We start from the raw sequence: 22,672 nt of genomic DNA, 5'->3' as shown, positions 1-22,672 counted from the left end.
AATGCAGAAGTGAGACTGAAAACAGAGACAAACACAAATAGACAAACCAAGGCTCATGAAAATGGGTGCTGTTTTAGTTACATGACACTGGTAACAAACCCAAAATGTGTTCCTGCATCACATCATCGCTATACCTTGATCACACTCGAGAGCTACACATCCCATTCAGGAAGCATGGCGTACAATGGCAGGACAGGTATTATGCCTGCAACGCTGTGTAAGTCATATCGCAAACACACACACAGGTAGAAGGTCAGGAACGTCAACCTGCCCCACAAACGTACATACTCGGGTATATTGCAGGATATGCATGCGAGATGCAGGGACCATTTTTAGTAGCAAACTATCCAACTGCAAGTTAGAGAGCAAGGACAATAATCCTGTGGCTATCCTGTGATATCTTACCTGCACTACGGAGGATGAGGATCGTCTCCTTAACAGAGGCCCTGGCTTAGAGCTCTTGTAGCCCTTCACGCCAAAAATGTCCTACCATTACAATTCCATTGACATGCATGTATCCCGATACACAAAAACGTTCCCCCCCCCCCCCTATCCAATACACATGTCTAATCCTCTCATTATTACGATTTATATTTGCATCTGCAGGTATCACACATCACCATTGTGCAATGTTGATTAATCACACTTAATGTTTACACTGCTGTATCTAGATGAATTCATCCAGTGCCCTTTCAGGTACTGTCTTTTTGCGTTTTATCAAAACTAGTTTTCTTAATGTATGGGATGGGAGCGGAGAGCTCCTGGAGTCGCTCCGCAATATTCAGAATATCTTGTTTTTCTTTCTTTCTTTTTGCCATTCTTTTTGTAACATGAAGCGATATCAATTGATCAGTTCTACTGACAGTTCTCTAAAGAAAGCCTTTTGTCGACGACAACATGATATAGCTACGTATTTTAATTGTGTTACGCACTACACAGTAATGCAGAAACCGCTGCAAATTTTTATACCCCAACAACCCAGGACGCTACGGGTGCCCACATGGCCCAGAAAATATCCATTCAGGAAACAGACTACGAACAGCTACAAGTGAAAAGATACATACAAAAATATAACAAAATAAAGGGATTACAACTGACACTGGGAAGTACATACTAACAGATACACCCTGCACGTGCGCGCAGCAGGATGAGCACAATGTGTCAGACGACAGGAACTACTAACAGACTCCTGCACAGATGCCATATGATTAAAAGAATAAGTGGAAACTATAAAACCACAAAAAAGGACAACAAAGTAAAGAATAACCGGAAGTACAAAGGGGCGGCATCCTCACCTTGAGGTCGTACTTGACATGAACATTGAGGCAACTGCTGAATATGTTTCGAATGACGACCAGGTATGTCTCAGCGCCCTCCACTGTGAGTCTGTACATGCCCAGGTATTGTGGAAGCAGTGTCTTCCCATGCCTCTCCACCACGTACTGGCACACAAGATAAAAAGCTTAACAAAGCGCTCTCATAGCAGTCACTTCTCATACACGATGCTTGCAGAGTAAGCAACTGGTTCAGAGCAGGGAATGGTAATGGTAACCAAAAACAGAAACAGAAACAGTACACGAGCCCTGGACCGGTAATCCAGAAGATGTGGGTTTGGGTCCTACAGCTGGCTAACCTTTTCGGTGACTTTCATCTTTCATAGAAACAGTACGTTACTGAAATTGGAGCTGGTAAATGTGGCGGGAACAGAAATGCATACCATGGTATGGAATTGAGGCAATGGCTATTACTGTTCTGCGATGAGATGAGATGAGCAACTTATTTCACTGCACACTTTATTCCCCGTAACCTATTCCCATAAGGAATGACGAAGCGCATCGACAATTTTTCATCTTTGCCGCAGCACGGCAGTATTGTTTTGCTACTGATGGCGTCCGCCTGTGCGTGAAAACTTGAAAGGACATCTGCGCAGTCACGCCCATCTGGAGTTGCTGGACCCTGAATTTCAGGAGGGCACTCTACAGTATGAAGACATGTTTCTACAAAATTTTCTGAATCCCGAAACCTGTCGAAGCGCAATTACTTGTGTCGTCTGTATGCGCGCGACTCTGAAGTAAGACAGGCCAAAGGGGATGCTGACAGAGCTGAAAGGCGTGTCCACTGAAAGTGCCACAATATGCCAGTGTTCAAGCAAACTTACGGGATGATACTCTTTCAAGAGGACATGCATCTGCTCCACTTCTTCACTGAGAAGAGTCTTGATGATGAAAAGCCGATCATATGACTGGTAGAACTTGGCCCCACTACGCCCTGTTGACTCTATGGCTATTGGCTGTGATTTAGTCAGGGAGTTCTGAGAAAAAGAGGTTACAAGAATGAATCGACGGACACAGTGGCCATCTTCGTTGTGTTAAGCCAGTGTGTTTTCAGTAAAGGATTTTACATTATGATATCTCTACTCTTAGGACATTTTCTGCTACATATATGAAGACGCTGAGTGACATATAAGATTGTTGAATGATTGATATTTATTGACACAAACACAACTGAGGCAATGCTGTGTTATCCACCTGGATGAGCCTGACATGAATTTATAATTCAAAACAAAAGCAAGAAACATCAGAATGCAGAAGAAGCAGAAACCGGATAAACCTACTATGTAATCAACATCATCAATGCCAAACCGCTCCCTCAAGTTCCTGAATACCAGGGGACAGTATTCTTTGACCTTGAAGTGGCTTGGCATGTTCTCTCTGGAAGCAAGAAAAAAGAAAAACATCAAGGAGGAATAAGCATTTAAAAGCATCAGCATTTGGCAGGACAATCCCGTACACCACCACCTTTAACGAATACCACTCCATTCTCGGTCAGTGATAATGCAACTGAATTATCTTTCCACAAAAGGTAGCGGGTATTAAATCAAATAAATATAATAATGAGGATGCAGAGCTTCCCACAAGGTGTGCTGGCAACAAGAGCAATGAGACGGCTACGTGAGACTGTCTCTTTAACATTAATGCATCATCATGTCATGCATGTGCATGTAACACTTCTGATGTGAACTAGAAGTACAGTACTACACAAAAAAATTATCCATATGACATTTCTGTAAATTTTTTAACCGTATTTTATTGTTCGCATTAATACGTGAGGACAAAATGTGACCTACTTGTTGAAGTGGTGGTTGTCCACCTTCGTCTTTGTGAAGGCCTTGAAGTCATCAGGCATCAGCATCACAGGTATGTTAACATGAGTAAGCCCATTGATCTGAAATGAAAAATTGTACATTAATGTAATCCTCATAACTCACAAGACAGTCAACTGATGGAGCCACCAGGAAATAATCTGATAAAATAGCATAAATGCTGGCAAGCTGGAGGATGAACCCATCCCTTTACATATGTGTGTGTAATATTGTTTGTATTTAATGTGCCCCATTAGTCAGTTTTCGATACAAAAGCGTGGGATGAAAACTGACCGTTCTGGTGAAGGTTGTATTGTTTATAAAGTAGTCACTATGTTACACTAAGTACTTTTAATATACTTTGAAATACACTACATTAATCAATAAGGTGTGTAGAATACCAAGCTGTGACCTTCTGTAGCACTAATGATGTAGCAGTATTAACAGCATAGTAACATTAATGGTATATGAGCATTAACAGTGTACTAGAATTAATGGTGTACAGGCATTAACAACGTACACTCTAAAAAAAAGAATAACTGTAGCTTTTTTTTTTTTTTGGGGGGGGGCGGAGACTAAAGGCATGACCACAACCATTAATCCCTTTCGGGACTATGCACCAGCATTACTGTAACATTAACACTGTAATAGTGTCTACAGAGCAAAAAATTCAGTGTTCAGTCACTGTTATGCTAATTAACATTCATTGTGCACCTCAATTTCCCACAATCACTTTACTGCAGTGCAATCATACGAAGAGAGGGTAATCAAGCTGCAACACAAAGTCCCAACACATCAGCTTGAGTCGGCGTTCTAAATGAATGAGGCCCGTGCAGCCGACACTCACATAAAACATGCACAACGCAACAGCCCGCCCATGTACAACCGCTAATGAAGCCCGTGCGGGACACCGGACATTTTGACTTCTCCTGCTCGTGCATGTACGGAACACCATGGACATCTACTCGAGCATGGAGGGAAAATATGTGGAATATCGCCACTCTTCAGTCATTCGAAATGAGCAAAATTTAACAACGAAGTAGGAGGTGCAGTTGTCAGATACGACTTCAGACATGTGGTACAGAGCTTTGGTAAGCCCAGCAGTTTAAAAATGCATAAAGTGAGACACAGTGTGGCCAAATATCGATAGGTACAAACCAAATGTTAGTTCCCATTTTGTTCCCCATCAGTTGCCGTATCTTTTGTAGGACCTGTGGTGACAGATTGAGGATGGTGTGGAAGGTGGTTACAGCTTACAAGCACCACACAAAAATAGATAAAAATATATCTATCGAAAAATCTTCCAACTTTACTCGTCCCAACAACTCACCCTCATCAACATCTCCCACCATCTCGAAAAAAAAAAAAAGACATGAGGTGATTGCACGCTGTGCAAAAAATCCTGGGGACGCGCATGATCCATACACAGTACAAACACACACGAGCACAGACAGAAATACACAGACATACTGACACAGTTTTTGACGCTTTTTGACCTACGCGCCGACAGTTATTGCTCGGCGGCGGCGGCGCGCCGACCATTTCGGGCCGGCGGTAGCGGTCCGCATAAAAGTGGTCGCGGCGGCTGCTCGGCGCGGCGGCGCACACCGCTATTCGTGATGTCTATTTTCTACGCGTCTGCTATACGCTATGCATGTAGATCAGCTGGCTGCGCAACTCCCCTGTTTCCCGCTCTCCCCTATTGTGTGTAGAACGACCCCATTGGCCCCTTTCCAAAATAAGCACGTAACAGCTCAAAGACATGTGATTCCTTTTGTGAACCCACGCGGGCGAAATGGCCTCCTTGTAAGTGGGTAAGTCCCTTCGTGGCTCAGTTTCTTTAAACTTGCACTGCAGACGGCACCAGGATTCTGTGTGTCACGTGATGAAAGAGGATGCATCGAGCAGGCCTTGCTCATTCCAGATGGCGCTGGCTTCGACTCGCTATATGCGGGCACATACGAAACCACGAATTCAGAAATCAACCATTACGGTCAGCTCTCACTTGGCGACGCCCGACGCGACGTCGTGAGCGGGCGGCGGAAATAGACGCGCATTTCCGGCGTCGGGAGAAGAGAGACGTCGAGCCGAAAAAAAATTGCCATGACAAACTTCTTTCACGACGTCGGCGACAGCTGCCGAGAACGATATACTGGCGACCAATAAGGTGACACAGAAAGGCCACGCCTCCTGATTTTTCGTCACGTTTGGACGACCGAATTTCCACTGTGGTGGGAACATGAAAATCGCGCGCGCTAACGGGGCGGCGGAAATGCGCCTCTACTTCCGCCGCCCGCTCACGACGTCGCGTCGGGCGAGAGCTCACCCTAATGGTGACTAATGGCCTTACTAAGACAGGGAAATTAGCTGTGACGTCATATGTCTAGCCCCCTCACCATCCTCTATCCCTGCACAGAGGCAAACGGTCTTAGCGTGACGCAGGTTCAATCCAGACGTATAGCTCGGGACTAAACTTCTTCAGGAATTCATTTACTGCGCACTCTACTTTGATGGCCCTCTACGGTTCCCCACCGGAGAGCGTTTCCCGAGGGAGCGAGTTTAGCCCCGTGACGGCTATTTCTTCTTCCCAATCTCGCTTAGTACGTCTACCGATGTCCCGCCAGAGCGGAGCCACACTCCCCCTCGCCTTCCACGGAAAATCGATCTGTCCCTCTAACGGTGGACCCTGCGCAGGACACGGCCGCCATGTAGATCAGGGATCAGCCAAAACGATACCAAAGTGGAACCAGATATGATTTTATCTGCGTGTGTGTGTGTGTGTTATAGTGGTCTGTAAAGTCCACGATGCATGATACTAAATACTGGTATACGGACGCCTTTGCATGCCGTCACGAGGGTGATGACTGTTTCTACGACACATTCTGTTTCTGTAGGATGGACTAGCTTATCCGGTACGCCTTTTCAATTGTTTTAAAAGCTTAGATCGCGAAATGCACTCTCCAAATATTAGGAGAAATAAATGCGAGAACTCCTATCCCTTCTGGTCACCCTCAGGGATTTTTCCAGCACCCCCGTAACATCTTACAACAGACCCCGAAATATGTGGCGAAGAAGCCAGAATATACGGGTATAGCCTCACCCCCCACAACCGACACAAACCAGAATTCTACACCCCACCCCCTCGAGATGAAGACCCCGCTCGAATCCCCGGCTTTGCTCCCATTTCGAGAGGTCGAGCTTCTCCGCATGGCTTCCCTGCGCTGCGGAGAAGTAATCTTACATCGCCACCGGAACATCCTCTGACGTTGGTAGGGATTTACGGAACTGTAAACCAAATTACACGCAGACAGAATTCCAAGGCAGCGAAGCAAAGAGTTGACGTCGGATTCCGTAATGAAGACAAACAACCACGGCGGGTGGAAACGACAGCGCCTTTAATTTCCTACCCTTCCGGAAACGGAATTGCAACTGGTGGAAGGCGTAAACGAAATTACCTGCCCGAGAAGAAAATTACGAAGAAAGCGCCTGCTACGTCGTTCCCCGTTCTCAACATTCTCTCAGAACGGCTTGCGAAGATTTGAATGAGAGAGAAAGAGAGAAAAAAAAAAGTTAATAAATAAACAAACATAAAAATAAAAGTGCGTTGAAACCTCCAAGCAACTCTTGGCTGTGAGCAGTGTACAGACGTGCAACCGATAGAGACAGGACAGCCGGAAATTATGTGGCAAACAAGGAGGGGTTAGTTATAGCAGGGGACTGAAACCGAAACTAATATCGGTTCGGCTAGGGTTCCGTGTCAAAACTCTGAAAGTGGCTTCGGTTATGGTTATGGGATTCGCCGTAAGACGAGCTATGCACAGAGAGGGCGCTCCGAAAGGGTGGTGCTCTGTGCCAGTTGCCAGGTCCAAGAAAGAGTGAACTCTTCCTTGCAACGTGCAGCAAACAACGTGCAACGGCTGGCATCTTAAATGATCACAATATAATACCGCTCCTAACTGATACGGGACGCACGCAATACGTGTCATGCGATGCGTATGTCGTCATATTACGAGTCCAAGCGCATATAAGATCGTATGTCGCGTTTACACAATTTATGAATGAAAAAACACGTCAAGAGATCTACTCTAACAGAAGCACGTACTACCACACCACTAATCGGAGTTGTAAAGCGATACAAGTATCGCACCCAAAGTTGTTCGCGTTCATGCTTGAACAGATTCATATGAACCGGCAACCGAAATCACCTTTTTCCGTTTAGGTTACGGTTTCGGTTAATATACAAGTTCAGAAAATCCCAGAGTGCTTAGCGTCGCTTTGAACTGTGGGAGCTTACTAAGACGAAAGAAACGGGTGGCCTCCAAACTGTTCCGGTTTCTCCCCTACCGGTCCATTATCCGCAACGTGTCAAGGTCAGCGAAAGCGAAATGTGAAGGATTATCCTTCGTTCCCTGGCTCAGCAAGTGCCCAGAATGCAATGCGTGCGCAAAGAGCACTGGGATTTTCTGAAGTCGTCTATTACCGATGATGAATAAACCTCTACCAGAGAAACGTCATCATGACGTTGGTAGACAGACTGAAACCGAAACAGATTGGAAAGGGAGGGCCGCGTCCCTTTCAGGGACCCTCGTAATCCCCTCAAGACCGTGGTTTTTGGGTGCGACTTTATTCGCCCCCATAGCTTCGAGCATAGTTCAACTCGACCAGACTGGTGTCGCTGACGAACACTATGACGTCATTTGTTTACAAACAGGGAGAGGTCTTCGTGCTACGGTTCTTTAAAAAAGAAAAAAAAAGAAAAAGAGGGTTCCAAGCGGTTTTCGGTTCCGTTCCGGTTTCAGTTCCTTATTAGTACACGTCTCGTGTCGACTTAAGGAGTAACTGTGTCAACATCCCTCTTCAAAGCCCGCGATCCAAATATTAGGCACGCTGTGGCCGTGTACGGAATGCTCCATCCTGGTTTCCTTCATCCGCGTTACACGGCCGAGAAAATCCTGCAACCAGGGATATTCGACGCAATCCCTACGTAATCTTCCGCCACGAAAGAGCGCTCAGCGACTCTTTGCGACAAATCCTATATGGCTACGTAATGACGGCGAGGCGAGATTGAACAAACCACCCGCGCATAAAAGGGATGGGTTCTTCTTGTTATGAAGTCTCGTTTCGAACGGACTCACTGTGCGAATGCTGAATGTTGGCATCAACAACATCGTATGGCGCGTGCGCACTGGATACTTTGCCTGCCATCAGAACGATGAGCTGGAAAGAGCGGGTCGATATTCGTACTTGGCGATTACGATAGGTGATGATAAAAAGAAAGAAAGAAAATAATTCGGGTTTAGACACACTGTAACGTACACTGTATATATATATATATATAATGAGAGGAAAAAGCAATTAAAGAAACAAGTAAATGACACTAGACGTTTGAAAACGTGTCCTCTGGTGCTGTCGCATCGTTCCATGAGTATCTATCTATCTATATATATACATATAAAAAGAGGGAAAAAAGCCATTAAAGAAATAAGTAAATGACGCTAGACGTGTTTGAAATTCAAACTCACACATTAAGATGGCTTCTATGGCTGCACGTAGGAAACAGATACTCATGGAACGATGCGACAGCACCAGAGGACACGTGTTTCGCCGTGTTTGCAGCTCGTCAGCCCTGGGTAGCTGCGCATCGTTCGGGACGATGCGAACGATGCGCAGCTACCCAGGGCTGACGAGCCGCAAACACGGCGAAACACGTGTCCTCTGGTGCTGTCACATCGTTCCATGAGTATCTATATATATATATATATATATATTTATTTATTTATTTATTTATAATTTGATCGTGCACTCCCAGCCGAGGACAGCTGTTTCTTTTATTAGTTTTTATTGATACGTACAGTTAATACCGGCATAAACAACAATACAACGATGAAACGTCAATTTTATGCCTGTTTATGCCGGTGTGAACTATATACCTCAATAAAAAAGAAACTGGCGTTCGCACTTCATAAATTACGCTGAGCTGTAACTGAAATCTTACACCGTTAACCACATATCAAGTAGTGTTGAAACAAGAATAGGGCAAGCCAACTGGTGTGACGCGGACTGAAGATTCATACTGAGTTAGTGTAGTTTGTGTTGTACTTTCATGCCTCCTCAAAACCCAAGGTATGAATCTTCAATCTACAAAGTAACGTCATAATCTGAGAGCACGAGTACGACAGAGAAAGTCTGCTTTACACAATTCGATAGCTGACGCAGCAGTATGCGTAAGGTATAGAAGGTATTAGCCTTGTAAACAACAACCGACAAAATACTGTGGCTAATAGAGAGTTTTAGTACATCCTACTCTCTCAAAATTCTCTAATAAAACGTGTCCGTATGACAACTTCAGATAAGCACCGCGCACTGCGCAAAAAAGCTGACACCGAAAACAGGGACACACACACAAAGCAGACGACAGCATCACAATGCAAACGCTGTCACATTACATCCGAGGGCAAAGCTGCAAAAAAGGCAAGCAAATAACGCGTCGTGTTCAAAGCAGCAAGCCACAAAGCCGGCCACAGAAACAAATCGCACAAAAATCTTCGCAACATTGGTAAAATAACGACCTGACACATCATTTATGAACGCACGCACGAAATCCCCGCTGCACGGTTCGTCCGCTTCTACGGCGCACCAGCGACAACGAGAGCGATAAAACCGCACAAATGGACAACGCAAATTTTTCCAGCCACTGTCGGCAATCTCATTTTCTGCGCCACACTGTCCTGGTTTTTTTATCTTTTTCTGCTATCATTTCTGCACCTTTTCCTAGATTCTTTCAGTGCGCTCTGCCACGCACTAAAGCAGAAGTGCTTTGCCCCCCCCCAGATGCTGTTATTTTGCCTGATTTTCTTCATTGTTTTGGTTTTACAGATTCTTCTTGGTTCTCTGAATCCTTTCAGTCTCGCCTTTTTCTTCCTCTTGCTCCGTCCACTCCTCCATCGCCGTCGAGGAGGAAAGTGGAAGCGTCGCCACATTCTTCTTCCGAGTGGAAAGCATGGGGAAAAGTGATGTACGAACATGGGATGAGTTATAGTTTCTCCTAACAGCCGTTCGTATTTGTAGACCCTTATTTTTTTTAAATTCCGCGTTAGCGCCGCGAAGCAACTGTGGCTATAAGCAGCGAACAGACGTGCACAGATGGAGAGAGGATAGAAGGAAGAAGGGGTGGAGGGGAAGGAAGAGGAAGAGATGCGTCTTGTGCCGACATTCGTCGCAAGAAGTCTGCCGGAAAACCCGAGGAAAACCTCAGACACCAAAGCCGAAGATCGGATTCGAACCTAGCACCTCCCACGACGTACCTTGGCTTCCACCAACGGGAGGATGATTTTACCCACTCTGACTGTGTGTTGATTGATTGATTGATTGTAAGCTTAACGGCGCAACAACGGATGTCATACTGCGCCAAGACAATAATAAAATATGGAGATGGTTATTTTTCGTGCTTTTTGTAACGCGAATTCAGTGCTCAGGATGTCGTGTATGCATGTGTATATACGCGACATGTACATACCTGTATCATGTATGCAAGGGAGAGCCGAAAGCAACATTTGAACTATATGCCCAAGCAGTCCACTGTAAAATAGGTATTTCTTTTTCTCTTGCCAGAACAGGTAGGGCAGTTCAATGTGACAGAGTGGTGAGGCAGGACCTCGACCACGGTAACCCTATATAGGATTCTGTGTGTCACGTGACGAAAGACGATGCACCGAGCAGGCCTTGCTGATTCCAGATGGCGCTAACTTCGACTCGCAATATATGCGGACACGTCTAAGCACGAATTCAGAAACCAAACCATTAAATGACAATGAAGGCCGACACAAAACAGAAAAACTAATAGCCCCCTCCTCCATCCTCGCTTCTAGGACGTGTCACCTTTTTCCGTCCGTCCACTCTTACATCGCATTCCTTTTCTTCCCGTTTCGCCTTTTTCCCCAAGGCACTACAGCGCACGAGCAGCTGCTTTCGGTTATAAACGATACGTTTCCAAGAGCGCCAAGAAAACGAGATTACGCACGCACGCCCAAAAGAAAAACAAAAAGATAGTCTCACTTAGGAACGATACTACTGGGCGCAGCTACGTAGCGAGGTAAAAAAAAAGAGAGAGAGAGAAACACCATCTCCTAACGGACGATCCAAGATCCATCGAGCGCGACGGGCAGAATTCTTCGCCTCGAAGGAAGCGGAAGTTACGAGATGAAAAGCAGACAAAGAGAAAAGAAGCCTCTCGCCGGACGCCATTTTTTTTGCGAACGACACGATTCGCTGGACCGTCGTTGAACCAGAAATAAAAAGGAAGAGAAAACGAAATAGAAAACCGAGGGTGAATAAAATGTCGAGGCAGCAGCGTACTTTATTCAACTGAAAACGTAACCATCGGTACGCTGGACACACGCAAATGCTATTTCTCCGTACTTTCTCTTTATCTCAACGGAGGACCCAGGATGCGAAAATAAAACATTTCTGCTACGACTGAGAGGAACCGTAAAAATATTTGACTCGTCCTTCAACGCTACATCAAGCTTTATTCGATACCTAGTAATAAGGCACGTATTTTAGAACGGTACGTGGAGTTATAATTATGGTTTTGGTAACGACATGATAGTATTCTTGCATATATGCAACACAAGGAATGTGAAGATTTTGAACGTTCGTGTATCTGATGTGCTACCTATGAACAGCAGGGGAGTGTCCAAAACGGCAGCCAACGTTCAAAAAAGGCAGAGACACCATGAGGGATCATTAGTGAATCTTTCTTCTTTCTTATTAAACGAGAGCTTTCGTGTAGAGCGGTTACAGTTCCTCAGGTGCCAAAGTTTGACATGTTAGCGCCGCGAAGCAACTGGGACTATGAGCGGCGTACAGACGTAGACAGGTGGAGAGAGGCCAGCAGGAAGGAGTGGGGGATAGGGGGGGTTAGTATGCGTCCTTGGCCGGCTAATGCGGCAAATTTTTTCGCCCGAAAAATGCTTAGATATGAAGAAAACAAATTTTAAAGATCAGCGTCGCTTCCGCGGCCGCAGAAGATCCGGTGGCGTGACGTCACTCCCTAAACGGAGGAGTGAGAGGGCAACACTGAGAGGTGGAAAGGTGCCGCCCAGACGCGCCCCGTAACTCTATGAGACGCCCGCGGCATTCCTTTTCTCGAGGTCGCGCCCTCATTGGCTCTTAGGGAGTGACGTTTTCTCGCTTTTCCAGAGAGGGAATTCCGGAATACACTCAACATCCGGCGTCTGCTCTTCTCATATAATTCCGTCGAATAACGCTCAAACTACGCCACTATTGCACGTGGGATTTTCGATGCCGTGATCGGTGGTCCACGAGGAGTGAAATGACATTATAGTTTCGAAATCGACTGGAACGGGTGCGACCGTCTCTTTAATAGAGAAGAAAAAGCTTCGCTGTTTGTTTTCTCACAGTGCTACTGCCTATGAACTAAATGCACAAACAAGACGAAGGTCTTACGAATGTGAATTCGCCCACAATATTTCTTTTCTCGAAGAAGTTGGTTATGGATATAAAGCACGGGTCTCCCCCCCGCCCCCCATGTCAGGAAAGCATAAACAACCCTCACGCAAAGCACGACAGAGGCGCACGAAGCACTACAATAAGCGGAAACGCACTAATAGAATTTACGAGTCCTGCGACCCTCTCTCTATAGCAGTCATCAATAACAGCGGAAGAGACACGGGACAGTTACAAGGCAGCTGCAGAGTATCAGTCTTTTCGGGTTCCTATGACAGCACACACACAAGTGAATAAAATCGAAGCGTCCGCCACGTGTCAAAATGATTATGCGCCATGACGTCAGCGGAAGTCCCGAGCACACTTTCATTTCCGGCGAGCAGCTCAGTTAGCCCTGCGCTGCTTCGACGAAAGCAGATGGCACTTGTGCACGCGCCTTTACAGTGGATGCGTTTTATCGCAGACGACCCCGCTTCGACCTGTCGTCTGCTTTCGTCAAAAGGGGATGAAAGAGCGTCTTATCGTGGAGGAAGTCGCACGGGCTCCAAATATCCTGCAGGTGCTGCAATACTAGTAACGGAAATAAAGTGAAAAAAAAAAAAGAAAGAAAGAAGGGAAGCATGGAGGTGAGGAAACGGTACGGAGTTGTCGCTGATGCGTATACGGGAGACAAAGACAGCAGTTACCCAGGATATTAAGGCCTTCACTTTTTTTGAGCCATCCACCACGGGGCATTCTATGAGCACGTGATACTGCCACGTGACGGCCCCATGATTTAAACGCGTTTGGTACAACGCCCAATGATGCAGTGAATTTTATGAACTTCGCATTATGCTACGTTCACACATCATCATCGAAAGCCGCGAACGCGGGGAACTCATTCACCGCCTTTACGACATTCGCGACCCTCTCGTTCACACTGTGCTCCGAACGCCGGGAACGCCGGCACTACTGGCACTACCGTATAGTCAAACTCCTTTACAACGAAACTCAGGGGACAGCAAAAAAAAAAAAAAAAAAAAAAAAAAAAAATCGCAGTAAAGGTATTTTCGTTAAAAAGGATGTCCATTATTGGACCAATAGGGCTCCAGTGGGACCGCAAAAAAATTTGCTGTAGTGGTATTTTCGTTAAAAAGGTGTTCGCTATAAAGGACTTTGACTACTCCGCTACAAAAACTGATCCGCTTCATTCTTCGAACTGTACTCAAGCACCACACGTGTAATACGTATAATGTCGTTGTGATAAATCAACATAACAAGTGCCAAATACGTATTTAATGCGTCTTATATACAGCAACCTGTAAAGCGATGCCCGCTTCAAGCAGCAGACGACGTGCATGTCTCAACACAGTCGATACGCCATCCAGTCGACACACTTACTTCCTCGTTTTTTTTCAGCAGCTGCTATGATGCGGTCTTCATATCTACGTTTCCGCTCCTCTACTGCTCTTGCGTTTGCTGTCGTACAACATTTCGCGCTACCTTAGAGCCTTGATTGTAATTTCGTAGACCAAGGTAATGCATCCGCCATGCGCTTGCTGTCCACGCCGCTGCTCTCCCTTCCCAGCGTTCTCGCCCGCAGAGCACGCTGATTGGTCCAGACTCGCGTCTTTCCCGGCAAAAGTAGAGGCAATCTCTACTCTCGTGCTGCGGCTTTCGACACCTTCGCGGCGGGCAAGCCGCCATCTTGATAGGGCAATAGGGGCTTGATAGGGGATAGGGCCGCAAGATAGGGCAAGCCGCCATCTTGACCCTGGGAACGAGGCCAACCGGAAGTCGCACGTATGCTAGTAATGAATTACGCTGCAATTTGCAAATTTCTTGGTGAGGTGAGGTGAGGTGAGGTGAGGTGAGGTTAGCACATATTACACGCGCGGGGGGGGGGGGGGGGTCCGGGGGGTACCCCCCCCGCAGTTGTTCGAGACTGTGCTCACTAAGCTGTCTAAGACTCTAAGAGGCTCACGAGACTGTCTAAGCCTCGTTCCCAGGGTTAGATCTGAACGTGCCCTATCTTGAAAATGTGTTCCACCCCTTCGCGGCGCCCGCAGGATTCACGGATTGCGGTGTGAACGTGACAAGCTCACCGACAACTCGGTCGTTCGCGACTTTCGCGGCATTCACTGACACGTCCACAATGCTGTACGCAGTGCAGGACTCCCTCCTAGGTCTCTTCATCGATTACGGCGACAGACGACGGTTCCCGAAGGGAACAAACATACCAAGCAAACTCCCAAGTATGCCCTCCCGGAAGTGAGAAGCACCCCTCTTTAACTAGAGTGTGCCCAAGCGAAATGCTCGGCCGACGACGTCACACAGCTATGCCATCTTTCTCTTCCTTTTTTTGGCATATCTTTCTTTCGTTCGCTGCTTATAAATACGCAACAAGGCTTGTTTCGGGAGCTGCGAAGCGCCTTTCAACCGCAGCCAGTTCTTTCCGTTCTCCTCGATGATAAGCGGCCGGCCGTGTCGCGGTCGTTAGAAAGCCATTCCACCGATTGACGCAATTAGGAGCTTCCGATTGGCACACGTTGTTCCCACTTGCGGCTCTTCCAAACAGATTGTTTCTCCATACATAAGAGCGAGAACTCCCTTTGATGCCCCCCCCCCCCCCTTGACCTTCGTTGTGTTTCTCTCCCACTTAACCTCTTCGGACCTGGAATGCCATTCGAGTGCCTTCTGTTCTGGTGCCTCCTTAGCGTCGCTGGCCTATTCACACGTAATGGTTTATATGTAGGGAGTGACTTTTTCGGGTTCAACCCGATTCCGCCCGCGGTTATCCCCCCCCCCGAACTGACCTCCGACCCATTCGGGCTAAACCCGATTTCTTCCCGAATTCCAATCACAATGAAATCCTCAAGTGAAATTTCCGCCGAAGACGAACAAAGCTCGCCACGTGTAACACATGCAAGAATGGGAACGTAATTACGTTCCCAGCAATACACCCATGTGTGTCAACACTTCGGGGATTACCGCTGGCAGGTCACGATACCGCAAAAAAAAAAAAAAAAAGAAAAAGAAAAGAAAAAGAAAGGAAGAAAAAGGAAAGATTAGGAAAGGACTTAATAGACGAGAGGAGAAACAAAAACACCCGAAGCCACAATTATCACCCGATTTCTCCCTGAATTACTGATTTAAAAATAGCGCCCGATTTTTACCCCCCCCCCCTCCGAATCTGAGAAAGGCATTTAACCCGAAAAAGTCACTCCCTATTTGTATGTAATCTGGGTCGACTTCAGCGGGAAGCGCCGGAAGTGCAACATCAGCACCCCAAAACTGGCAATCGACGCTGCTGTTATACCCCCGATCATACACCGACACGCACATGCGTTCAACGGTTACAGCACATTCGCGATGCGCGAGCACACACAGGAAGCACACTGGATGCGGCCTTGCCCAAGAACGGAGCCACCCACGTGGGTGTGCGAGCAGCTGCATCCAAAATAATATCGTCCTTCGTTCCGGGGATTAGGTGCACGACGGCGACCGTAATCTCTTACGCAATCGCCACCACGACCTTGACCGTCGTCTCCCATTACGGAAGAGGTACGAGAAAGCAAATAAAACGTACAGCAGGTCTCTGCACAGAAATAACGCTTTGGCAACCTTCGTTTCCATACTACGCCTCTGTCTTGAGTTCATCGTGCCTTGTCAGCAGAGGGTTCTTCTCATAACTATACTGCAGCAGCACGTGCACTTCAAAGGACCGTGCTCGCAGTACTCAGTGGAGTCACCCTTCCAGAGAGAATAATGGGGAAACAGCTCTAGGTCTGGCGTAGGTTGATTTCAGTTTTCTATCGTGGCCCGACGCCAATAAATAATATTGCTTCACTGAAACTACTATTTAGAAACACAAAATGAACGGTGATGGAGTTTGGAGTGTTCTGGCGCAAGAATAAAGTGAACGGTGAACGCGAAAGACGAAAGTCACTGAAAAGGTTAGCCAGCTGTAGGACTCGAACCCACATCATCTGGATTTGTCTTTTCTATGTTGCTCCAGCCTCAGAACATCAGTTCTCTCACGGCGAACAGGGTGTCTGCCAAATAGCAGCCTCCAAATTTCCCGACTTATCCAAATTTTCGCCGGCTATTTCAAGCGAATTCCCTGACCAAAACAAAAGGGAACTTGGTGCCTGCTGCTATACGTCGTGACACAGAGCCCTCACAAAACGGATCATTTACCGAGTATTACACCCCTGTCACACGGGCAGTCTTCAATGATGATTGAAACCAATGACCATTGAAAATGTGTGTAGTGACACCTAGCGTGTATGACGTGTCAACCTGTCGGAGAACACTGAATCCAATACTCTTTGGGAAGTTGACACGTTACACGCTAGGTGGCGCTACACACATTTTCAATGACGATTGGTTTCAATGATCATTGAAGGCTGCTCGTGTGACAGTGGTGATGCGCCCTGCTCTACTATTCTGGCTCTGAGTTTGTCGTATTGGCTAACTGCCACTCGTGGCGACGTTCCTGCGACGTGGCCGATCAAGCACGGATCGGCACCCGCGATTCTCGGCGCAACGTCTCCGCATACTTCTCTGCGACTTCCCCTTACTTCAGCTGCTTTTTGGCCAAATCCCCTGACAATTCCCGGTTGGGGCTCCCCTGCAGGTTACTTCGAGGGAGCAAGCGCTATTCGTACGGCCACGAATAGGCCCGTCTCGTGGATGAGCGACGCAAGCGCAGGGCCTTGGAGTTACCATGAACGAGCGGATGCTGCCTTCACCCGCCCACGGCGCTGTTTTTTTTTTTTTCTTTTTCTTCAAGATATTGGATAAGCGACGAATCGTATTTGAACCAGAGGCACATCCCCGCGGGAAAGTTGGCTCGTTGTCGGCAACCCGTTCTTTCTCCATTATAGGTACATACGCCAGAGGGCATGTCTGTCCTCCCTTGCCGATACAGTCTCATCTCATCAGTGCAGAGCAAACAAACTTCTCAGGAGTCGATTTTTCCTCACGGGAACGATCTCACATACAATGAGGTGTCTTTCCACAATGTCGCGACGTTCTCTCATTCTTCTATATCATCTTTCAAAGAATGGATGATTTTTAGAACGTGTGCGGAACAAAGGACGCGCGCGCACGCGCCACATGCGCCAGTCGTACTTTCGCAAGAGCTCATTTTATTCGTTGCAGAACACGCCACAGCAAAAAAAAAAAAAAAAAAAAAAAGAGTGCATACGAGTGCATCCCATCGGTCTCATTTGCAAGTCTACGTGCTTTAGTAAGAGGATATCGATACTTCAAATTTTGCCAAGTAGATATAGGTTCATTGCTACCGAATAGCTGAGCACTTCTGTTGTTTTTTGACACAACGTTTGTCTCTTTTTGATCGTAACCGAATAAAACGGTGCACGGATAGCGAGCTATCGCTTACCGCCCTTACCGCAAGAGAGATCTCATTATTTGAACAAACCTCTTCAAATCCTGGACCCGATTCGTGGAATAAATCACAGCGGACATGCTTCAATCCCTTCACATTCACAGTCATTCACGCCATTCATTGTAATGCAGTGTGCGCCCATGCTATTCCCATCGACTGATCCCTCCCCCCACTGAGCCAATGTCGAAGCAGATGTCCTCCATGAACGAACGACCTCGCCTTCGTGTCAATGCCAGTTGCGAACAGGCGCATATAATTTCCTCCAAACATCGAGATATTAAAAAAAGTAGAAGAAAATAGATGGAAATGACGAGAGAGATAAAGCGGAAGGAAACCTGAGCAGCGGAAACGCACTGCTCTTATCGTATATCGCAGCGACATCATTCTGATCGGAAACACCAGGGGGTTCTCTCGTCCTTGACGTATACGGAGAGCGCGGTGATGAAATACCGGTAGCAAATACTAATAACATCAGCTTGCGATAATAACAAGGTATACTATATTGAACAATGCGTACACTGTTTAGGGGATGTATTACTGCGTGTATTTCAGCTACTCTGTGTTCTGTACAAACGGCTTCCATGTCGTATAGGAGAACCGTTGATCCAGTGCAAGGCAATTTTCAAGTCCGTCCATAAATTGCTGTAGCCTCAGAGGGGGACAGAGTAGTCGTTACGAACCTTAATAGTCGCGAAGCAATCACTGCGCCCATCAGCTGAAGCCTTGGTAAAGAGGTAGTTTTCACGGGAGCTATATCCTGATCTTTGCCAGTACGAGATAGACCTCTGAATGTCCAACGTCGTGTTTTAAAACCAGATAGATGGCCGCGCCAAAGGCTCGGGTGCTGGTGTCGTTGAACACGCGTTAGCTTGGACACTTGAGCGAAAGATGGAGTTAGTCCACCGTGGTATCGAGGTACGCGAAAGGTTTTGAGATTCTTTGCACCAGGACGCCACACATCCAACAAGCCTTCGGGAAGGCTGTCGACCCATCCTAATCTCACCAACTATATATAGTATATATATATCTTGAGAAGTTGGAGTTGGATCGGACGGCTACGTAATTATAGTTGAAATAAATGGGAGACAGAGGACGAAAGTAGGGGAAGTAACAAAAAAGGGGTTTATTAAAACTTAAAAATCATAAAAGTTAGGGAGGATGTCTACGTTACGGCGGAAGCTCCGCCTTCTTCGGGACAAAAGAGCTAAATGGGGCATAGTATATATATATATATATATATATATATATATAGGAAGTGACTTTTTCGGGTTAAACCCGGATTCCGCCCGGTTATTTCCTCCCGAACTGACCTCCGACCAATTCGGGTTAGACCCGATTTCTCCCCGAAATCCAGTCACGATGAAATCCTCAGGTGACGTTTCCACTGAAGACGCCAAAAGGTCGCCACGTGTAATACATATGTAAGATTGGGTCACTTACGTTCGCAGCAATACACCCGTGTGTGTCAACACTGTCTATGCCTTCGGGGATTACCCCTGGAAGGTCACGATCCCGCAAAACAACAACAACAACAACAAAAGAACAGAAAAGAAAGATTAGGAAAGGACTTAATAGACAAGAGGACATACTGTAAAACCTTTACTGCTCCGACTTGCACAACTTGTACTGAGGATGCTGCCTGGATAGGCGGCGAAACGTCTACTGTTGTGTTGTTTTAATTGTTGTGCAAGTCGGAGCAGTAAAGGTTTTACAGTATGTCTTCATCACCCGGCTTTTGGAGTATTTTCTAGACAAGAGGATAAACAAAAACACCCGATAACACCCGAAGGCACAATTATCGCCCGATTTCTCCCCCGAATTACAGATTCAAAAATAGCGTTCGAGTTTTAGTCCCCCCCCCCCCGAATTTGAGAAAGGCATTTAACCCGAAAAAAGTCGCTCCCTAACTATACTATACGCTGAAACAGGATCTTTGCAATCACCACCGTAGGGCGCGACGCAATAGACGAGCTCAGAAAATCCCAGCGTGCTTAGCGCCAAGCGCCGCTTTGAACTATGGGAGTTTACTAATGTCAAAGAAACCGGTAGCCTCCAAACTGTTCAGATTTCTCCCATACCGATCCATCGTCCTCGACGTGTCAAGGTCAGCGAAAGCGAAACGTGAAGGATATGTATTCTTCGTTCCCCCGCTCAGCAAGCGCCCAGGATGCAATGCGTGCGCAAAGAGCACTGGGATTTCCTGAACTCTTTTCTTACTCACTTCCTGGGTGAGCTCACAGCTCATAGCCCCAGTTGCCTCGCGGCGCAAGAACGGTCTAAAACTGAAAGAAAGCTTGAATCTTCCGCGACGATCTCGGCAGAAACTCAGTAGCGTAAAGCAGCTCGAACACAGCATTGACGGCGTGACCCCCAGATCGAACACTTTTAACTCTTCCATGCATACCGTGACAAATGGCCCACACGAGCGCAACGCAGTGTCACAACCGACCCCGTAGCTCCAAATCGACCGAATTAGCGTCCGTCCGCCCGGGAAACTATTACGCAAATGTTTCTGTCTCTGCGCCTGGAAAAAAAGGCACTACGCCATGTTCACATCGCAGTCGGTTTGGCTTCTATAATGCATCAGTCACGATTGTAGAAAGGTTTTTGATATATACGACAAAGACAGAGATATACGTTCAGGAAATTCTATGCATGGATGAAGGTATTCAGCGCATGATGCGACTTCATCTTTTGCAAGTGACGTCCCCCATTTTTGTAATTTTATTCTTCCTTCGCGATGTAATGTAATAACAATTTTTTTCCTCCTTTGGAATAATGTCCACACACTCTGTAGTGTCTTTGTTTGTTCTGTGTTCGCACCGCGAAATAGCTGCGGCTATGTGCTGCTTTTGTACAAGTGTATGAGCTACAGCTGTTTTTACAGCTTTTTCTCCCGTTTCCCCACATCTGTCATATAGACGAAATAGATTCGATTCGATTCGATTCAACGACTGGCGCAGGGACCAATGAGGCACGGAATACATGGGGAAGCAGTGGGAGACAGTGGGGTTAGTATGACACCTGGGTCGGCTTCGAGGGGAAACGTGCCGACGTCGGCGTCTGGAAAGTTGTACAGAAAATAACAGGGAGAACCTCAGAAAGCTCAGACAGTGGTTGGATTCGAATTGCTTGACGTACTGGTGGAGATCGTCTTCATTAGGAGCTCCGACATGCGCTCTCGCGTACTCTGGCAGTGCACAGATTATGAAAAAATAAAGGCTAAGGTCGCACGTGCCATAACCTATCGATGAAATGGGAGCCGTTACTCATACAGTTACACACAGTACCTTATCAGATAAGCCTAGTTTCTCTCTGAACAGTGATAGAGATAGCGATGTCAAGCCAGACGTGTACAATAATACTGCAGAAAAGTATTTAAAATAGAGTACGAAATACGCTAAGAAGTATTTAAGATACTCTTTAAAGTAAAGTAAAGTACGGTAAGTGAACGGCGTATTGTGAACGTGGCCGTACAAATGAAAGTAATAAACTTCATCCGCCATACTTAAGCATATCTTTTATTTGCAAGGTCTTGGTGTCAAGTATTGTTGTATTGTTGAGTGTTTAGTTGAGTGATTAGTTGACTGATTAGTAATGTTTGGTGAACTTTGGTGAAGTAGACTTTGATATATATCCTGACCCAAAACTTCGTAATCCCTGTTGTATTGAGCCAGCTCGGGTCTTTCAACTTCTGGGGCGTGTTGGGAAGCATTCTCAACGTTCCCCCACAGCTGCTACACTTCCCCCTCTCCCTTTTCGATTTTTAGCAAACTACACCTAAACACAATACGTCGTCGTATTGCTACTCTGTGTCCAAAATCGCCAATTGCCAAAAGAAGGAACAAAGACTGAGGACGTTAAGTGTTTCCATCGAATTATTCCCCCTTCCTTCGCGAGTCAAAAAAAGGGGGTGCAAGGAGGGGGGGGGGATATCTCGAGCGATTATTTACGACACCCTAAGGGAACGTTAAAAATGTACGAAAACAGGAAAGCGCGCACTCTCGATTTCTGTTGCGCCGGCTTTCATGGCAAAGCGCATGTCTGACTCTTAGTGCCGCGTTAAGTGACTGCTTCCGGGCCCTTTCCCTCAAGGAGATGCGTCAACATTAGAGATAACCGAGGCTAACAAAAAGGGTGAAATCGGTGCGGGTGAGATAAAAGTTTTTGTAGGTACCTACCGAAACAACCCTCTTGCTTGAGTAAGAGATCCGGAGAACATGGATCGAAGAAAGAGCCCGAGGTCGGGATATTTCGAACAAGGACTGTTCACGTCTATGCTGAACAAATGTAACAGACGTAATATAATGTACACGCATTGATGCCAACCTGAATTCCGAGTTTGCGGCGAAAGGGGCAAGCGAAGCGATCTCATCACCTTCAACTCATCGTGGGTAAGTATCTGCCAGTGAGGCAAGCCGCGGGGGTGGTCAGGTCTTTTTCGAGAGCCACCAGGAATGGCGGAAGCCCCTGTTACTCCGATGCCAGAGCTCCACTCTCAAGTTTGTTGAAGGTTTGTCGTATCTCGGAACCTTCCCATCAACTTCTCAACCCGAGGATCAGTTCATCTCTGGTTTCAACGACGGGCATAGGATCAGGGACGCCAGAAGGTGGAGGCAAGTGGGACAGCGGCACCCCATTGATGCTGTGGGATATAGCGGATAACCACT

General features: G+C 46.7%; 1 protein-coding gene across 2 annotated transcripts in view; it reads right to left on the bottom strand.

The window, feature by feature from the left end:
- The window catches only part of LOC135367304 (phosphatidylinositol 5-phosphate 4-kinase type-2 alpha-like), a 38,517-nt gene that overhangs the window by 5,419 nt on the left and 10,426 nt on the right, over positions 1–22,672 (bottom strand). The window contains exons 2-6 of one of the 2 annotated variants that reach the window (XM_064600508.1): positions 3,128–3,225; positions 2,615–2,711; positions 2,159–2,311; positions 1,296–1,442; positions 406–468 (exon numbers count right to left, since the gene is read on the bottom strand). In XM_064600508.1, the coding sequence (XP_064456578.1) occupies positions 406–468; positions 1,296–1,442; positions 2,159–2,311; positions 2,615–2,711; positions 3,128–3,225 (558 nt within the window). The remainder of the gene's footprint in view (positions 1–405; positions 469–1,295; positions 1,443–2,158; positions 2,312–2,614; positions 2,712–3,127; positions 3,226–22,672) is intronic. The other variant, XM_064600509.1, reaches the window with a different exon arrangement.

The sequence above is a fragment of the Ornithodoros turicata genome, chromosome 8, assembly GCF_037126465.1.
Source record: "Ornithodoros turicata isolate Travis chromosome 8, ASM3712646v1, whole genome shotgun sequence".
Taxonomy (NCBI): Eukaryota; Metazoa; Arthropoda; class Arachnida; order Ixodida; family Argasidae; genus Ornithodoros; species Ornithodoros turicata.
The sequence above is the reverse complement of the archived record's forward strand: the minus strand, read 5'-3'. Positions and strand labels throughout refer to the sequence as shown.